The 18077-nt window shown below is 43.1% G+C and overlaps 1 protein-coding gene across 7 annotated transcripts in view; it reads left to right on the top strand.

The window, feature by feature from the left end:
- The window catches only part of camkk1a (calcium/calmodulin-dependent protein kinase kinase 1, alpha a), a 63929-nt gene that overhangs the window by 24070 nt on the left and 21782 nt on the right, over positions 1-18077 (top strand). For all 7 annotated transcript variants that reach the window (XM_084374437.1, XM_084374432.1, XM_084374435.1 and 4 more), the window contains 5 exons: positions 3583-3630; positions 5415-5468; positions 11004-11055; positions 13839-13972; positions 17911-17947. In XM_084374437.1, the coding sequence (XP_084230563.1) occupies positions 3583-3630; positions 5415-5468; positions 11004-11055; positions 13839-13972; positions 17911-17947 (325 nt within the window). The remainder of the gene's footprint in view (positions 1-3582; positions 3631-5414; positions 5469-11003; positions 11056-13838; positions 13973-17910; positions 17948-18077) is intronic.

The following is an 18077-nucleotide window of genomic DNA, read 5'->3' as shown; positions in this document are numbered from 1 at the left end:
GATCACCTCAGGAGCACCAGCCTTAAAGAAAGGAAAAGAGCCAAGTCAATAATTCAGTCTCAGAAAAAGGCACTAAACTGTCAGTTTGTAACTCTGATTGATAATTAACTTAATAACTACAATCAAAATGAACAGAATGGCTAGTAATGGTCGAAGTGCCTATAAAAAAGTTTACACCACCTTGGATGTTTTCCACATTTTATTGCTCTTATAAATGGAATCATGGTCAATGTCATTGGTCTTTTTTGACAAGAATTACAAAAAACTCTTTAATGTCAAAGTGAAAACATACTTATACAATTCAGTAAAAATATACCCTGTAAAACACACAAACCAAATGTCCATCAACAGGAAACTAAACATTTACTAACCAGTGCAGCAGGACTCTGTGTGGACTCTCAGGGTCATTTTGCAGAATAGATTTTTGCAGCCGCCTGCTGATGAGTCCCCTCTCTGCTCGTATTGGTATTCATGGCCACTTTGTATTCAGAGCAACTTCGCACGCCAAAACTGATTAAACTGAATTACTCTCCCCGTTTTCCGAGCAAGGGATAAAAATCACCGTGATAATGTTGGGAATTGATAGAGTGCTGACTGTGTTAACTGTGCCAACTGTTCGAGTCCTGCATGTCTGAGGCTCTCGTGGAAGTTTCTTGTGAAAAGCTCACACGGTCATGTAAGTTGTATCTGTCGCGTCTGACTAACTGTATATTGAAATATATTAGCAGCAGAACACGTTTGAAGATCTGTAGCTTTGGCAGCCCCCTTGAGCAAAGATGAGTTTAGCTGTCTGCTCGGCTTCACAGTACATTAGAACAGCAAATTATGTGCTTATCTCCGTCGCTGACAAGTACAGCGGCTACTGGACACACGCGCAGAGCTGACTCTGCGTGTGTGTTCATTTAATATTTCATCGTTGGTAAAGTGATGCAGTCATCTCTCCTGTTTCTCTTCATCCTCCTCCCTCGTACCATAACTTAATTCTGCTCATTCCTTCCATTTGCACCAGCCCCAAGGACACATATAATGGCACTCAGTAGAGCACATACCTCCGCCAAGGCCCAACAGTGCCCTTTAATTCAATCCAGCCTAATCCAATATTAAACTCCATAGCCCCCTATCACTCTAAATTTTAAACCACCCACAACCGGAACAGATGGCAGTTGCAGGTTTCTTTACCTATTTTTTACCAAATAGCATCTGAAAGAGAGACTTCCCTCTGTGACAACATATTTAAATCTGCTGGATCCGGATTATTTTTAGGATCTGCGTTAAATTGTACTATTCCCTGAGAAATGAAGGGCGTTTTTCAACATTTCCTTTCTCACAATGTTAAAGAAAGTGAGATAAAATTCCTGGATCCATCAGATCCACAACAAAAGTTAATGGGCTCTATTCTGGACCCAGACCCATCCTCCACCCAAGTTTAGTGGAAATCTGTTTAGTAGATGTTGTGTACTCCTGCTGACAAACCAACAAACAGACATGGGTGGAAACATACTGTAACCTCCTTGTCGGAGGTAAAACTGCATTCCAGTCAACGTTGCATGTCGGAATTTCCTTGTGGAAATGTCAAGCTTCAGACCTCCAAGCGTTCCAGGCACACGATGCCAAAAGTGAACAAAAAACTTGTCTGACAGTAACAAAAAAAATGTTTCTTTGGCAAGTGGTGCACCCACACAGTTGAACCCTCAGCAGTGCAGCCTCCTCGCATATTTAAATGAAACGGAGGAGGGAAAACGACACATGAGGCGACAGACGCCGTTATACATCATATTTTACGGCGCTTTTATTCCCGGAAACGTATCTTAATGTTCCATTCACTCATCTACAAATACACCCTAAATCGTTCTCAGGGGTGCCGTCATTGTTTTGTGACGTCAGACAACTGCTTCCAGTAGGAGGTGGGACATTTTCGAGTTCTGAGTTCTCTGGAGCAGAGTCAACGATTCAGAATAGACCACGTGCTTCTGCAGGAGTCGCATTGTGCTGCAGCCTTTGCATCATTCTGTCAAAGTCTGACAGCTTGAGGAAATGATTTTACAGCTACAGCCTTTAAATACTCTCAAACACAAGTTCCCCTCTTTCATGACATTCTTCCTGAGGCGGACGTGCTCATTATTCATCACAAGAACGAAATGCTTGGTCATTGATTCTGAACGTAGTGGTGGCAGTGATCTATTTGCTATGCGCTGGTATTGATCAGTTTTTGAGCAGTGGATGAAGAGATGTGGGGAGTTCAGTTCAGACCAGACACAAAGGAGCGAGATATGAAACAGGGAGGGGAGAGGAGGAAGACGGCGGGGCTGCAGCGTTAGCAGAAGTCTAACGTGACAGCCTGACCGACAGAGCCCTCTAACGATTTATCGTGGCCCAGTGGAGCATTCGGTTCATGAGTGTGTGCATGTGTATTAAAAGCGTTCTGCATCTTTATCCATTAGTGCTGTCAGAGCATTAACTGCAGTGCAGCGCCCACTGAGCATGTGCCGGCGAACTGTGAACCCAGCGGAGGTCCTCTCAGACAATCCCTCCTGCTGCTCTTTTCTTTGGATTCTCCTCATTTGCCTCCTCCCTTTATCCTCCGCTGTCCTATTTTTCTCCCTCTGTGTCTCTCTTCAGCCAATCAAAAGCAGCCCCCTTTTTCAAGTTCCACTGCTCGCCTCACCTTCCCCAGCCTCATCCTCTATTCTGTCTTCCAACCCTTTGTCATAATCCCTGCCCACAGTACTTCACAGCATCACAGCCTACAGTGCATAACACAATCCTTACCTCTCCTGCAGCACCAAGAGCAGCGTTCAGTGCGAGCTGCATGACCGGCGTATTATGTAACTCACTATTTAATGTCATATTTTCTAAAATACCTCGCCTGGTGGCGAGTGAAGTCCTGCCCCGCACCGGTGCAGTGCTTTCTGTTTTGTTCTCCTACCTCCTCTCATCCTGCAAACACGTTCCAGTATAAAGCCTCAGGCGCTTGGTCCGACTCACACACAAACACACACACACACACACACACACACACACACACACTATAAGCCATCATCACCCCGCCTCACTGTAATGAGAGAACTGCTTTCAATCCATTTTCTCTGAAGCTCCATTTCCTCCTTTTTCACACTTGCATCAGTGCTCAATTTCTGCTCACTGACTTTGCTGTTTATCCCCCCCCCCCCCCCCAGCCCAGCACCTATAAATGCTCCCCACCATCGACCCCTTCCATCTCACTCCCCCTCGCTCTCTCTGTCCTGCGGTGGTCTGCTCTCTTCTCTCGTGCCCCCGGCTGACTCGGCGCTGTGGCGGTGGTTGCTATGGAACTGCAAATCAGCCATTTAAGCAGTGGCACGCTAATGGATTTGCAGACAGTAAACAGAAACTACAGACTGCATCGTTGCCTACATCTCAGGCATAAACGACTCTCCACACATGTACACACACAGCAGGGACGAGTTGTTCCTGTACCAGAGACTCTCCTGTTCGGCCTCGTGTTAGTGTAGATGATGAAATAATTCTCTCTGCTCTGCTCAGGTTTGTTTTGATGATTTAGATCCTCATGCTTGCTCCTTTTTTCTCTCCCCCATCTCACAGGACTGCATCCAGTTGAACCAGTATAAGCTGAAGAGTGAGATCGGAAAGGTGAGTCTGTCGGTTTTCTGCCATTTTTCTCTGTTCAAGTTCAAGTTGTTTGGGAAAATAGCGGCAGCTTGGAGACGACTGACCCTTTTGCTCAGTGAGAAAATGACCGCCAGAGTCATTCACAGCATGACCACACTAAAAGTTGTGAGTTGTCTTTTTTATGTGGTTTACAGATGCATATATACAAATTAAAGTTTATATGATTCAGGTGAACACCACCTGTCCGCCTGGCTTCATATCACTTGCCTACTACCTGTAGCTATTTCAAAACAGTCCTGTAATGTTTTACAGTTTCTACATTGTTGAGTAGATCTGACTTTGTACTTGCTCAAGGCCAAGGCACAGCAGTGCTTGGAGCTAAATGATAACGTCAGTGGCAATGCTAACATGTAGCAAGTGATGTTTACAATTTCCATTATCTTAGTTCAACTTGTTAGCTCTGTAACATTTGCTAATTAGCAGCTGAAGCTGAAGAATGTCAGCGTCATGATAGATGAAAGTTCAGGGGATCACCAAAGTCATCAAGATTCATTCTTTGGGGTCTGTGAATGTTTGTGCAAAACATGATGGCAGTCATTTCATTTAGAGGTAGCCTATTTCAGTCTGGACAGTCCTACCAACAGACCAACAGTGCCATCATGAGAGCCGCACCGCTAGCTTAGCTACTGTAACAAAATAGAAATATCTCTCTCAGTGTGACACAAACGAGGCTGGATATCGTGAGGAGGAGGGCATAAAAAGCAAAATGGCAAAATTTCAAAGCCTGCATTGTCAGTGTTATGAAAGACAGAATTAGTATTATAAGCTCCAACATTTGAAACTGTACAGAGGACACGCTGAACTGCAACGTGTCTCAGTTCTGACAGCGCACCAGTTCCACTCAAGTTTTGAATTTCAAAAAGTGACGCTTGGAGGAGATAAACACTTCTGTGGTTAACACTTGAGGGAATTGATTGTGGCAGCAACAGAGAAGAAAATTGAGAAACTGGCAGGTTGAAAAGAGTGAAGTGCAAATCACTGATGTGACAAGTCCGAGCACATGAGAATAAAAGATGTTACGGAGGAAGAAATGGAATTGAATTTCGCGGTCAGAGCTGAGAAGTGGCACGAAACCACCTCTATGAGAAAGCACAGAGATTGTTAGGTGTTATCATCAAACACTGGAGAACGATCTTTGATTTCCAAAGCAGCCATTGTCGGATAGTTGTTAAACTTTGTCACATACATTTGGAAGAATTCACCCTCTTACAAGCATAGACTGAAGCCACAGATGGACTCCTCTCCTCCCTGTCCGTACGACCAGTTTCTTGTGAGGATGAATAAATCCCGATTCATTTATGATCTGCCGGCTGGCAAATCTGGCTGCACAAGACATCAAAGGTGATGTGATTTATGATTTATGTAATTTATGATTGATCAGATTTTCACACAGTTTCGTTGCTCATCAGAGAAGAAACCATGCGGGGAAAGAAGATCCGTGGTGGAATACACACATGCTAGGGCTGTGTGTGTGTGTGTGCGCGCGTGTGGGAAGAGCTGCTCAATGCTGCCAAAGAATAAAAATGTTGTTTTTTAGTACTGCCTTCAAAACACTCTGCCAGTATGGTGCTGCCGTCTGTTGTCAGAGCGATGCTTTAGGAATATTAACAGCGTCCCTCACTGGTTTTGTTGATGACCCACTTTGTTTTAACCTGGAGCTGAACAACACACTTTGAGTTATCCTTGAAAAATGCTGCTATGAAATCACAGAATTACACATGAATGTCTGTGTCGCTGTGTTGCAGGGCTCCTACGGCGTGGTCAAACTGGCCTACAATGAGGATGACGACAAACACTACGTAAGTCCGTGCGATCGTTTTACATTTCAGAAAACCTCACCCTGATTAAAACCTCAAGCTCAGTCGCTCGCAGCCACAGACGAGCTTTACAGGATCTCACCAGTGCTATTGATTTTTTTTTTTCAAGCTGTGAGCTCCATCCTCTCAAATTGCATCAGTTGCCTCGGAGGAAACGAGAGTGGCGTCTTCTGGTGCCGCCGAAAGTGCACCCGAGACTTTATTATCCATCTTCAAAGCTGAGCCTCTGTGCAGCTTTGAGGTCACTTCACAAAGGAGGTTGTGGATGTGAGGCGGCACGCTGAGATTAAATCATTTTAGTTGTTTTCATCGAGGTGATTTGTTCCTGTTAAAGCTCTGTAAACTTACCCCCTCTAAATGTAAGCCATTTCATGTTTGAACATAACTAAGCCCGCCTGTACAGTAACAACAATGAAAGTGTTTGGATGAGTCACGTCGACCTAAGCTGCCAACACTGGATGGGTCTAAGATGTACTTTTGAATCGGAGCCAGTCAGAGCTTGGAGCTAAATACAACCCAATATTAAAACGGCTGCTCGTCGACGGGCTGATGCAGAATGGTTAAACGACGGTAGTTTATATAAGGAAGCAGGCGAGGCCTATAAGATGAGTGAAATATGATAACAGGGGAGTGCAAATATAAACTGTCGCTGGAGTGGAATAATGACACGCAGCTTTAAATAATGCCGACCTGCAGAGCCGCTCAGACGAGCTGCAGAATACTACCCTGTCTCCTAGAGACGACACGGCATAAACAGCAAGCACGTCCTCTAAGGAAGTTGACAGTGACCTGCAGCATGAGACACAACATGTTTGCTTTATAAACATTTAAAGGAGCACTGTGTAGTTTTGGAGAAGAAGAATTTAAACTCAGAACTGTAACATTTACACTGTGAATGAGGTAGTAATACAAACTCAGACACATATAAACAAAGTAAAACAGTATGAAGCTGTGTTGTCCTTTAAGGTCAGTTTGTTTATTTAGTTTGTTTAGGCAGAAAAAAATCTTTCTCTTCTTATAAAATGTCTTCACCAAAACTACATAGTGCACCTTTAACTGAAACCACAATCATTCAATAGCCTTCAAGGGGCACTGCTTCAGTTTTACACAGGAGGTTCACTTCACTCAGTGCTCTTTGCTTCAGCATATTAACATGGCCGATAGGGAGGGAGTTGTTGGGGATATAGTTGGCGTTAACTGTTGCGATTAGCGCTGAATGTTTGCCATGGAGCTACTGGTCTTCCAACTCAGCCTCCGAGAAGATGGAGGCCAGTTTTTTGTCGGAAGGGAACACAGTACAGAGGAGGTCACATTTGTAACGGTATCGATAAAAACTAAATGCAACAAAGTAAAATAGAAACAGACTGAATAAATCAAAATGTGAATAAAGTGTGTGACTTACTTGTCTCCACCAAAGAGACAAAAATGTCAGATCGTTCTGGACTGATAAGGGCGCTGTAACCGTCCTCACATTACTACATCAAACAAATGTTCCCGTCACATGACATCATCTCATTGTGCGCTCCTCTTCTGCACTGCTTTAACGGCTCCTGACTGGAGAATTAGCAGCACCAGTGTTGATGAAGGTTCTCAGTTGTCCAGGTCACTCGTTTCAGTTTCTTGAAGGCGTTTCACCTCTCATCCTAGAGGCTTCTTCAGCACCACCAATGTTTTTTTGTGTTTCGCTACACAACATACAGTACACTTCCACATCAACAAAGCAAAGACCCACAATCTGAACGACAAAGCGAAACAAGACCAGACTAATCCTGTTATTCTTGTCTTAACAATAGCAAAAAGGAACTGTTATATTTTCAAGTTGTTTCACAGTTTTGCTAAATTTGTGTTTCATTTGGGTGAAAACCTGAACAAAAAGTCCTCTGCTGTGTCCGCTCATCGTCCACCCCAACCTCCTCCATAAGACGTGCGCACTCGTACTGTAAATCCAGCTCTTCCCACACTGCTGCTCCAAAACATTTCCCTTTGCAAACAGAATCAGCTAAAACTTATCAGTAGTATAAACACATATTTTGTAGGAGGCTGTTTTTGCTTTGTGAGAGAATCCAAATGCAAATGTAGCCTCTGAGATTTTCTTGTTGGCAGAATCACCCAGTCTGAAACCACATATCCCTGAAAATGAAAAATGTAAGATCATGTCCAATGCAACTCATTTTTCCTTCCTCTTCGATCTGTCCTTCCCGCCTCCACTCTTTCTCTGTGAAATCCTCCTGCGTGTTTGCGGCGCGTGTGTCTACATTTAGTTTTCCTCTTTGTTTCTGCTTTCTGTGGAAGCGTTGTCATATTGGATGCTGATTGTTGACACTGATGGAAAATGCTACCTTCCGGGACAGACTGCGGGTTATTGCAGGCCGGCTGGAATGACAGACACATCTGCGGTAACAAAGCCAGGAATCAGGAGAGGAGCAGATGAGTAATGGCAGCATGGGAGGGTGATTCTGTTTCCTGGCAATCTGAGTTGGTTTCACACTAAACTGATTGGATTTTTGTATGCGGAGCATCTGCAGCGTGAGCCCACGGACAGTATGCACGAATATCATCGCACACGCACACAGTGATTCATACACAGGAGAAATCAAGTCTAAAGAAAATCCCTCTGTATGCTCTGGTAGTTCACCTGTATTCACCTGGTTCTCATGAGTCTTTTAAAAAAGATCCAATAAGGTGGTAAATGTAAAAAAAATGAAAAGTTAAATGAGCTTTTTTAATATTATTGAGTTGATGATTAATATTTGTTTTTAAGGGTAGCACTTAACCGAGCTCTCAGCATTGACATCGACATCCTAAGGAAAGCGCTGATGAATATTGATGTTGAATGAGCAGCAGTGGTCAGTTAAAAGATGAATGAAAATCGACTTCACAACCCCTGAAAAAAAATAATATGATGACAAATTATTACCAGTGTTTTCTTGTCCAAGTGAGAGCTGGGAGCCAGGTTTATATTCCAACACACCAGCAAATTACTGAAGGTCTTTATGTTGCTGTCCTGTGCTGTATAATTACTGTGCTCATGGCGTTATCAGCAGGCATCCTACTGTGACTGCTGCCGATCCTGGTGAATAAAACGGCTAGAAAATCCAGAATATACAAATGTCAGTATATCGAGCCCCTGTGTCCCCGTACATCAAGGCCATCCAGAGCTGTGAGTTCACTGTATGGCAATTAGTTTTTGTTAATTTCATTAATTGCTGTGTGTTTGGGAATTTGAGCCACTTCAGCGCAGTCTTAACTGAAATATTAAAGGCCTTTAAGTTATTTTCCTTAAGGCTTTCATTAAATCCAATTTCATTTTTGATGCTATTTAAAGCAACATTATGTATAAATTGACATTTTGTGCGATTTGGCATCCCCACAGTTGCTGAGTGCAACACCACTGTTGTAAAAACAGATCTCAGGTCTGTTTATAGGAAGTGATGAGTCTTTTGCATTATTTTTTACAGTAAAAATAAGTTGTCATTTTAGACATTTCCATTTTGACAGCAGGTCAGTTTTATATATTGTAGTGAGTGACAGATCGCTTGACTTCTCCATTAAAATTGAGAAGTACTGCGGCTCTTTACTTATATTTCAGACAAAATAGCTGCTGGAGGATCTGATGTCCGTTGTATAAAACCAAACCAGCGCTTTTAGTAGAACCAGTTGTGCTGCTCTGTGCGAGTGCAACTAAATCTGTCCAGAAAACACAGATTCATGTTGCTGCTGTGCGTGATTGTGTTTTACATGTTTCCTCAGAGATCAGCTGTACACACGATCAAATCAATCACATCACTCATCAGAACCCCCTCCCCATCATCTATGCTCATTTTAACTTCATTGTTGCAGAAGAAGCGACATCCTGCTCACCCAGGAACTCATAAAAAGCTGCATATAGTAAATTCACGAGGTTATTATAAAGCTCAGCCCTGAGTCAGGCTTTATTAGAAAACAGCAGAGGAGCAGAACCAAACGTTCCTTTTCAAGGATCACTACATGAAGGTAGCTCCAGCATTTTTACCTTTCAATGCAGTCTGTGATTTTGACCTAATATTGAGGGCCTGTTTTGTACAGGTACACTGTAACATGGTGATATCATTTGATATTGCGTGTACTTGGTGAATAACCCAAATTAAAGCAAACTAACTGAAATACAGCATCAGGTCGGTGTGGGGGCTCACATCTGGAGCACCCAATGAGATTACTCCAGCCTCGATGTCAACACTCAGTGAAGGTGAGCTCACTCAGCCTTTACTGCTTGCGTGTAACATTTATGGTTTTCATAAACGTAAGTCTCACTGCAGAAGTATTGTTTGTGTGCAGAGACTTACAGAAGAGACTTGATGGCACAGTGAGCACAGTATCGGAAGAGCTGGTCCTTAACTGAACCTACGTTACCTTTTAATCCTGTCGTTTTCTAAAGTTATTGCCATCGTCTTCTAAAAAGTGAAATTTGAGTCATTACAAATTTCACATTTGTTAAAATACTGCGAGTGAAACTGTGATGAGGCACCGACACCTGCCTACACAGTCAGAATGTAGCTTTGAAGTGGGAAGCCATTAACTGGAGCTCCACCGTCAACACCACAATGTGTGATGAACTCTGAAACGGTCGAGACTAATTTAATTGTCCGAGCGCCTGTGTGGCAACGTGAACTTTGCGACTTGAAAGCGGCAATAATTCTAAATGTTGCATGGCTTTTTTTTTTTTTTAACTGTTTGGTGACTCCGGCTGAGTCATCACACACCCACCCACAAGTCCACAGACACACACACGCACGCAAACAAAGGCAGCACACAATGAAAACTGTGAACAGGAGAAGATCTGCTTTGTGCACAGTCACAGCCACGAAAAACACGACTGCAGCTTTACAAGAAACTGCTGAACTGTGCAGCGCTGAAACTTTCTCTTGTTGTGAAGTAATACAGAATGTTTCACCTTAACAAGAATAAGTTGCTCTGACAGCAGAGCAGCGTCTGATATTTGGAGAAATGTCTGAAATGCAGTAAATGTTGTTTTCTCTCTCTTCTTCCTTTGCATAACTTATTCCTTGTAACAAGGCGTCACAATGACTTTGACTTTGTCCTCTCTCTCTGTCTCTCTCTCTCTCTCTCTCTCTCTCTCACACACACACACACACACACACACACACACACACACACACACACACACACACACAGACAGAGTTGTCCTTAAATAACTGTTAGATGCTCTTTTCAACTAAAGCTTCAGTCGCCTCAGACTTATCTCTTCTGATCCTCTCCTGACCTTTTACAAAGCATAATAACGAAGACAACACGTCCACTGACACTAAAACGTCCTCATTCTGATGAAGGGACATGTTAGGACACTGCATTGCTAACAGCGATCATGTTTCTAGTTACATTTTGAAGGTATATTGTTGTATTGTTTGTCGTCATGTACACTTGTATTACATCTTAACTTTATTTTATTGTTTTGGTATACATGACTGTGAATGGCTGAGTGTGAACATGCTGTATGATCGAAATTTTCCACTCTCCTAGGCCATGAAGGTGGTGTCCAAGAAGAAGTTAATGAAGCAGTGTGGTTTCCCACGTAAGTAATATTTTATTCAGTGTAGTCTGTTGAACGAGAAATGAGTCTCTACCTAGAAATTAACTAATCACTGTCAGGTTTCACACAAAGGGACTCAAATACAGACAAACAGGCAGGCAGGCTGACACAACAAAACATGAGCTTAAATGATGAAAGCTGCAATCCACAGTCCAAAATCCCCCAAAATCCTAAGAACTAAACTCCAAAAAGCTTCAAAACTAACAAAAAACAGGCAGGAGCAAATCCACAAAAAAACACAAAAACAAGGAGATATACCAAACCCAAAAGAAGAACAAACCAGAAGCTCGGGGAACATGAGGAACACAGGAGAGACGTGGGGAAACGGAACAGATGAACCAACAAAGAGTGAGGGAACAGCACAGGCTGGAATACAATCCAAACCAGCGAGGGGGCGAGGTGCTGGTGGAGAGACACTGAGAACAGGGCGGTGCTAATCAGACTGATGGGAGACAGGTGGGGGGGGGATCAGACTGGGGAGGAGCACAGGAGGGGAACAGAACACTGGAGGGGAGTCTCATTTGTCTTAATTGTCGTTTCCTCGCTCCTCGATTCTCACTTGAACCGGAAGTCGTTCCTGTCCGCCATCTTGCAGGCCGTCCCAAAGCTCTTAATTGTGCTTTGAAGAGCGAGGATCGAAGAGCGAGAACACCGAGACCACATTCTACAAGTGAAATGGTTCCTGTGCTTCTGAGCAGACACAGAAGACAGTATAAATACACAGAAGACAGTATAAATACACAGGACACGGTATAAGTACACAGTACATGGTATAAATACACAGTACACAGTATAAATAGTACACAGTATAAATACACAGTACACAATGTAAATACACAGTACATGATATAAATACACAGTACAAGGTATAAATACACAGTGCACAGTATAAATACACAGCACACTGTATAAATACAGCTTGTTCTTCATGTGCAGCTGTTTGTTAAACAGTTAACTGACAGGAGATCACCGGCGCAGACTGAACTCCCAGAAGAAGTTAAACGTGTACAACAGAAGCTTCGCTTGAATGAAACTCAATAATCAGGAGATCAGCAGGAGCATCACATCCCAACATGTCCAGTGAGTGATAAAACTGTGAGAATGAAACAGGAACTGAACTCCCAACAAACCACAAAACCAGACAGCAAAGCAGATGCAGATCCAGCTGTTAGAGTTTCTCCAGAAATGAGCCTTTGAAAAAAAAAAGTGATTATCCAGCAAAACTGTAGGGCAGAGACAGCAGCTAAAATCATGCAGAGACAGAATAACAACTCAAAAGAAATCTGATTTAATCTGTATTTTCAGCCCTCTGTGAATCAAGTTCATCACAATCTAACTTCCAAGTGTAGAAGTGTAGTGCGAAGACACATTTGTTTTATAGTGATGTGTGGTTGACAGGTATATCCATGGACACCGTGGGAAATCTGTGCATTGGGAGGTCCAGGTCATAAAAATAAACATTGAGATTAATATCAGATGAGCTCCTGGTGGGTGAAATAATACGTCTCATTACCTGCACTATAAAAATTGATGTAAGAGAGTCTCTCCGTTACCAGAGCTGCGTGCAATTACATATGCGGCACATCATTTTAACTTAATTATTATGAACATCTCTCCACAATTATTAGTTCTATAATATATAATATATGTAGATAACGGCGTTTTTGGCACAAAATCATCAAAAGTCTCGAGTTCTTAAAGCCGACTAACAACTGATCCAGCTCCAGAGGAAAGGACGTCTCATTTCTCTGAAGACATATCGGTGTGATCACATATCCTCGCATGGTTTCCTCACACCTCTCCACGAATCCTCAGCGGGAGGGACTAAGGCGCAAGGAAAAGACGCAAATGAGGCAAACGTGGATGCAATTTAAGGGAATTGGGATGTGCCCTGGGAACACACATGAGCAAGTGGAAAATGACAACAAGACACATGAGGATATAACTACAGACTAAACCAAAAACTGAAGCCATGACAGTCAACCATCAGTTGACAAAACAAAGTAAGATGAAGTAAATCAGCTGCAAAGAAAGATGGAGGTTTGGCAGATAAACCTACAGGACACCCTGCAGGAGGTTCTTCACATCAGCAGCACGACTGTCTATTGTGTGTTATAACAGCAATACAGGTTCCTGAAAGTAAACACACACGCAGTCATACCACGAATGACATGTTTGGCCGTGTACACAATTCACCGTCTGTATGAGTGTTTACAAAGGATGTTAACGAGGAAGTAACATAATCGCAATTACAAACATGGTTGTTAAGGTGTGTCATGTTACACTGAATGTTGCTTTTGTCAGCTACAAGGGAGGTTAAATCATCTGCAGTGGATCGCAGGTCATCACCTCTCAGCTGTGTTTGTGCCTTTTAAACCAATCTTAATGCAAATATCGGACAAGTAATAAAGGCTTGCCCTGCGGTTAATAGGACTAACAGACCGGAGTGGATTCATCCCCTGGAGACAATGAAAGTCTGCACAAACCTTCACCACAATCAGTGTGTGAGAAAGCCGTGATATGATATCCAAACTCAATCATGTAAAGGGGAAAAGGCCTTAGAACTGCAAATGTCAATAGACTAAAACTCTCCAACATGACATATAGAGAATGTAGAGGGGGATAAAAAACGCTAATTAGCATGAGGCTAACATCTGCAGCCGTGTTTGTCATTTTGTCTGAAGTTTCAAGATTGCATTGTGTTTTTATCTTGGAGAATCTGTATCTGACCCACTCTAAAGACTGATGTGCGTGCTGGTCTGCAGGTCGCCCTCCCCCGAGAGGACCGAAGGCAGCCCAAGGAGAGCAGCCCAAAATCCTAGGACCCCTGGAGAGGGTCTACCAAGAGATCGCCATCCTTAAGAAACTGGACCATCTTAATATCGTCAAGCTGGTGGAGGTGAGAGCGTCTCTGTCTTTTGGTTGTTATTGAGGACAAAACATTAAAGAGTTGCAAAGTTTCCATTCATAAACCAACCAATGCATAATCTGTCTATGACTCACTTAATGACAGTTCAAAACGGGTTCACTGAATGAGCGTCTTACATTCAAAACGTTCAAGCATACATGGATGAGAATGTGTTCTCAGCAGTTTCCAGCCATGCTAGCAGCAGATCACCCGGGATGGCATTGTCAGATGTTCAGCCCTATTTCAACAACCATGGGATGGTATAGTAAAGGTTGTAGCCTTTGGGAAATTTGGGTCGGCAGATGTTGATATAATTCCATATTTGGGCCGGAGAGGTCTGTGAGTTTACAACAAATGGGATTTGAGATGACATTCAAGGCAATCCTACGATAATTACTGAACATGAAGTTGTGATTTGGATGGAGCTTTGTTTTTGAGATAAGCTCAATCACAGCAGCTAAGATGCTACATGCTAGTCTGTTCATGTATGACTGTGGATGTTAATAAAGAGTCAAGTTCAACAGCATGAGTCAGTGAACTGAAACACTAAACATTGTGGCACTTGCTCTTGATAAACACAATACAGATATGTAATGCTAACAGTGATAGCCCACTCAAATAACCCTTCCCACCAAGTGGGCCATTATGAGCCATTAGCAACATCCAACAGCAGCCGTAAATGCTGAATAAACAAAACATGGAAACGTGTTGCTGTCAAGCGAGCCAGAGCAGACAAGCTAACGTTAGCTCTGACAGGTGACTGCTGGACAGCAGCGGACTAAAAGGAAAGCGCCTCTGTTTAATATCATTAACCGGTTAGTTACCAGATAAAGGTTGTCAGGCTCTTTAAAGAAAAATTAAACGTAACTGGCATCCCTAATCAGAATGCTAGCGTTAGCATTAGCATGCTGACATCAGCATTTAGCTCAAATCACTTTTGTGCCTTAGCACAGCCTCACAGAGCTGCAGGAGATGGCATGGGCTTCAGATTCTTAATCCGGTTACATAAATTTCCAGCACGAATTGTGAAGATACACACACCTCTTCATCAGTGAATCATGTTCTACACACTGAAATGTGGCATTTCATAACCGAGTCTCTGATAATCGCATGTGGACAACCACGACAGGTCTAAGATACTCTGACTCATGCCCCGTACTTGTGTCATATCGTTTACATCAGCACAAAAAGGTGGATAAAACCCTGCTGCCAGGAAACATGTGGGAAGATTGAGATAGGCTTCCCCTCCAACACATGCATCACGCTTCTGTCACTTGGACCTCTGTGATGTTTCGGTGATATCTTCAGGAAAAACAAATCTTCTACCCTGTAAATGGATTGTCGGCCCACGTTCTCAAAGTGAGTCGGGGGAAGTTTAAAGGTGACAAGATTTGAAAGGCGGCTGTTTATGAAAAATGATAGGCGATTTGGAAAGACGTGACTCGAGATGCCCGCCGCTCCCTTGTGATATTATCGGAGTGTTTTTCAATCTGGGCCAGATGGCGGGGGCACTGGCGGCGTGGTCGGGAGTTAAGCTCAGGGAGTCAGTCAGTAGGAAAGCTGTCTGGCTTGCTCGGGCGGAGAGTGTGCCAGAAATATGAAAGAGTTTTTTAAGTGAAAGCCGAGTACTTCTACTCCTCTGCTCACTCCTGCGGTGAAGAGACACAAACACACACACACACACACTCATCTCTCCCCTTATTTGTCCGCCCTCACTTTCTCTCTCATAATGGGCATATGTGGGCATCGGGAAAACCTGCTTTCCTCCTCTCCATCTCTCTCTCTCCCTCCTCATCCATTTAAATGGGCCGTGCTTGGGTCGGGATCACATTCATTATGGGCGTCCAACTGATTCCTGTGAGGCTGCAGTCCAGTCCATCTAATTATGAAAATACTTTTTCTCTCGTTTTGAAACATTAAAGCAGACGCAGAGTGGAACAGATTAAAACTGATGAAAGTGATATGGTCATTTGTCACAGATGGTTGGGAAGAGAAAGTAAGACCGGCCCCACACTCGCCGAGGCATGCGATTGTTATGAGAGCGGCCACTTGATAATAATAATAATGAAATGAAGCTGAGGAATGAGAAATGCTGCTCACAGTGCTGCACGACAAAGAAATGACATGCACATGCAGAGCAAAGACATGGAATGAACACAATGAAAGAGGAATAAAAGGGAGAATAAAACCCAATGATAATTATAGCAAAAACACAGTAAACTACAACATTTTAAATAAAGTTTCGGGGGTTGTATCGACCCTAACCCATTAAAATATTATCAATATGACCTTTTAAGGCTAAAGTAAAGAGATAGAGACTTTTTTAGCTTCTGCTTTAAAAATCTGAAGCCAGCTGATATCTATAGATGTGTTTTCCTTGGCTTGGAGGCGTAACCGACAAAGGCTGCACCCCTATTTTCTCTGGCCTGTTTCTGAGAGCCTCCAGTTGAACCTCCAACAGATGATCACAGTGGTGTTGAAGTCAAAAAGTGACCAGGGGCGTTGTGAATACTGTATTAGGAGGCGAACCTGAAATATTTCAGGAAGGCAGTGGGGAGCATTGTAAATTCATTTCCCCATAAGCCAAGATACACTTTAATGCATCTTAGTCGCTGCTTCAGTCGACAGCTACAAATAGATAACTAGCATATTAATGGTTTGCACACAAAAGCAGTTAATTTACTGTTGGAACAAAGGGAGAAAACAGTCTGTAATGCAAAAATAACAGTATTTATTAAAGCCGACGTGTATTAGACTGTATGAGCAAACATTTACCCATCGCCTGTTTCACCGCCTGCTAAAACTGGCGTGAGTAAAGAGTGTTCCTGTTGCTTTAGAGCCGATTTCCTGCCCTTGTTTTTCCAGCACTCTGTGTACTCACTGTGGTAATTTAAATTAACCAGGATGTTGCATTTAGACGGATGCTCCAGATGGCCAGAGTGTCCTGTGGTTTCTGAACGCTGCGAGCTGTTGCCTTTAACAAGCAAAGCATTGACCATGTAGTCCTGTGGGAGCACCTGTGTTCATTAACCTGTCCACAGCTGCATGCTCAACCAGCCAAAGTGACGCTGCAGAGCGAGAGAGAGACGGTTTTCTTCTGCTTTGTCCTTGTCAAAACACGGCACCTGCACTACTCACAATGCAGCTCGACCTCAGACAGTTTGGTCGGAGATTGGAGTGTGTTGTGCAGGTAGCAGCTAATGTAGTCTGGTGCCTCGAGCCTCAGGCAGAGTTGAGGAGCGGGCTACAGGGAGATTTTCTTATGAAGTCTTGGTCCTGTGTCAAAAACGTGTTAGTCTTTATCATATTAAATCAACCGTGTCCTGTTTCTTATGAAGCCAAATGTTATTTGACTCAGTCTGGGCATTTTAGTCTCATCTCTGTCAAAGAAAACTGTAAATATTTGAGTCTAGTTTCAGTCAAATACAATCGAGTCCCGGTGTTAATAGACAGTGCAGTAACTTCAATTACTGCGTTCTTGTAGTTACTGTAATTTTTGCATCACTTTATCTCTTAGATGGATCTTAGAAATGTCACAAGATAATAAAGACATTTAAAAGTTCATAGCTCAATGGGGGCTGAAGGGGCCCCAGAAGATCACCTCGTCCCCGGGCCCCCGTAGCAGGTTAGTCCAGCCATGGACCTGCCAGACTGCTGACTGTGTTTTAATTTACAGCTTCCATCAACAGCCTTCCTGTTGAGAATTACAAGTAGCTTTCATATGAGAACAAAGTTAAGGCCAAAAGGTCATTTTCATCATCACAGTTACCTCATAACTCTGCTCAGTCCTTTGTAAGGAAGAAAAGACTCGGTCCTGAATGCAACATATCAGCTTTCTAAAGGTTTAGTTTGATATTTTTCACACCCACCTGTACCTACAATATGGGACCTTGAGGTTTTCATTCATGATGATTATGTTACTGTTGCAGGTGCTGGATGATCCAGCGGAGGACAACCTTCACATGGGTAAGCAGACCATATCTTCTCTGTCCAAATCTTTCACTCTATTTTTTGCCCCTTGTCAGCCTTTGGCACTCGGCACATATGCCACCAACAAGTGTTCGTATAACTTATTCATAATTAAGATCACCCCATC

This window comes from Pagrus pagrus (assembly GCF_965226575.1).
Source record: "Pagrus pagrus genome assembly, chromosome: 14".
Lineage (NCBI taxonomy): Eukaryota > Metazoa > Chordata > Actinopteri > Spariformes > Sparidae > Pagrus > Pagrus pagrus.
The sequence above is the reverse complement of the archived record's forward strand: the minus strand, read 5'-3'. Positions and strand labels throughout refer to the sequence as shown.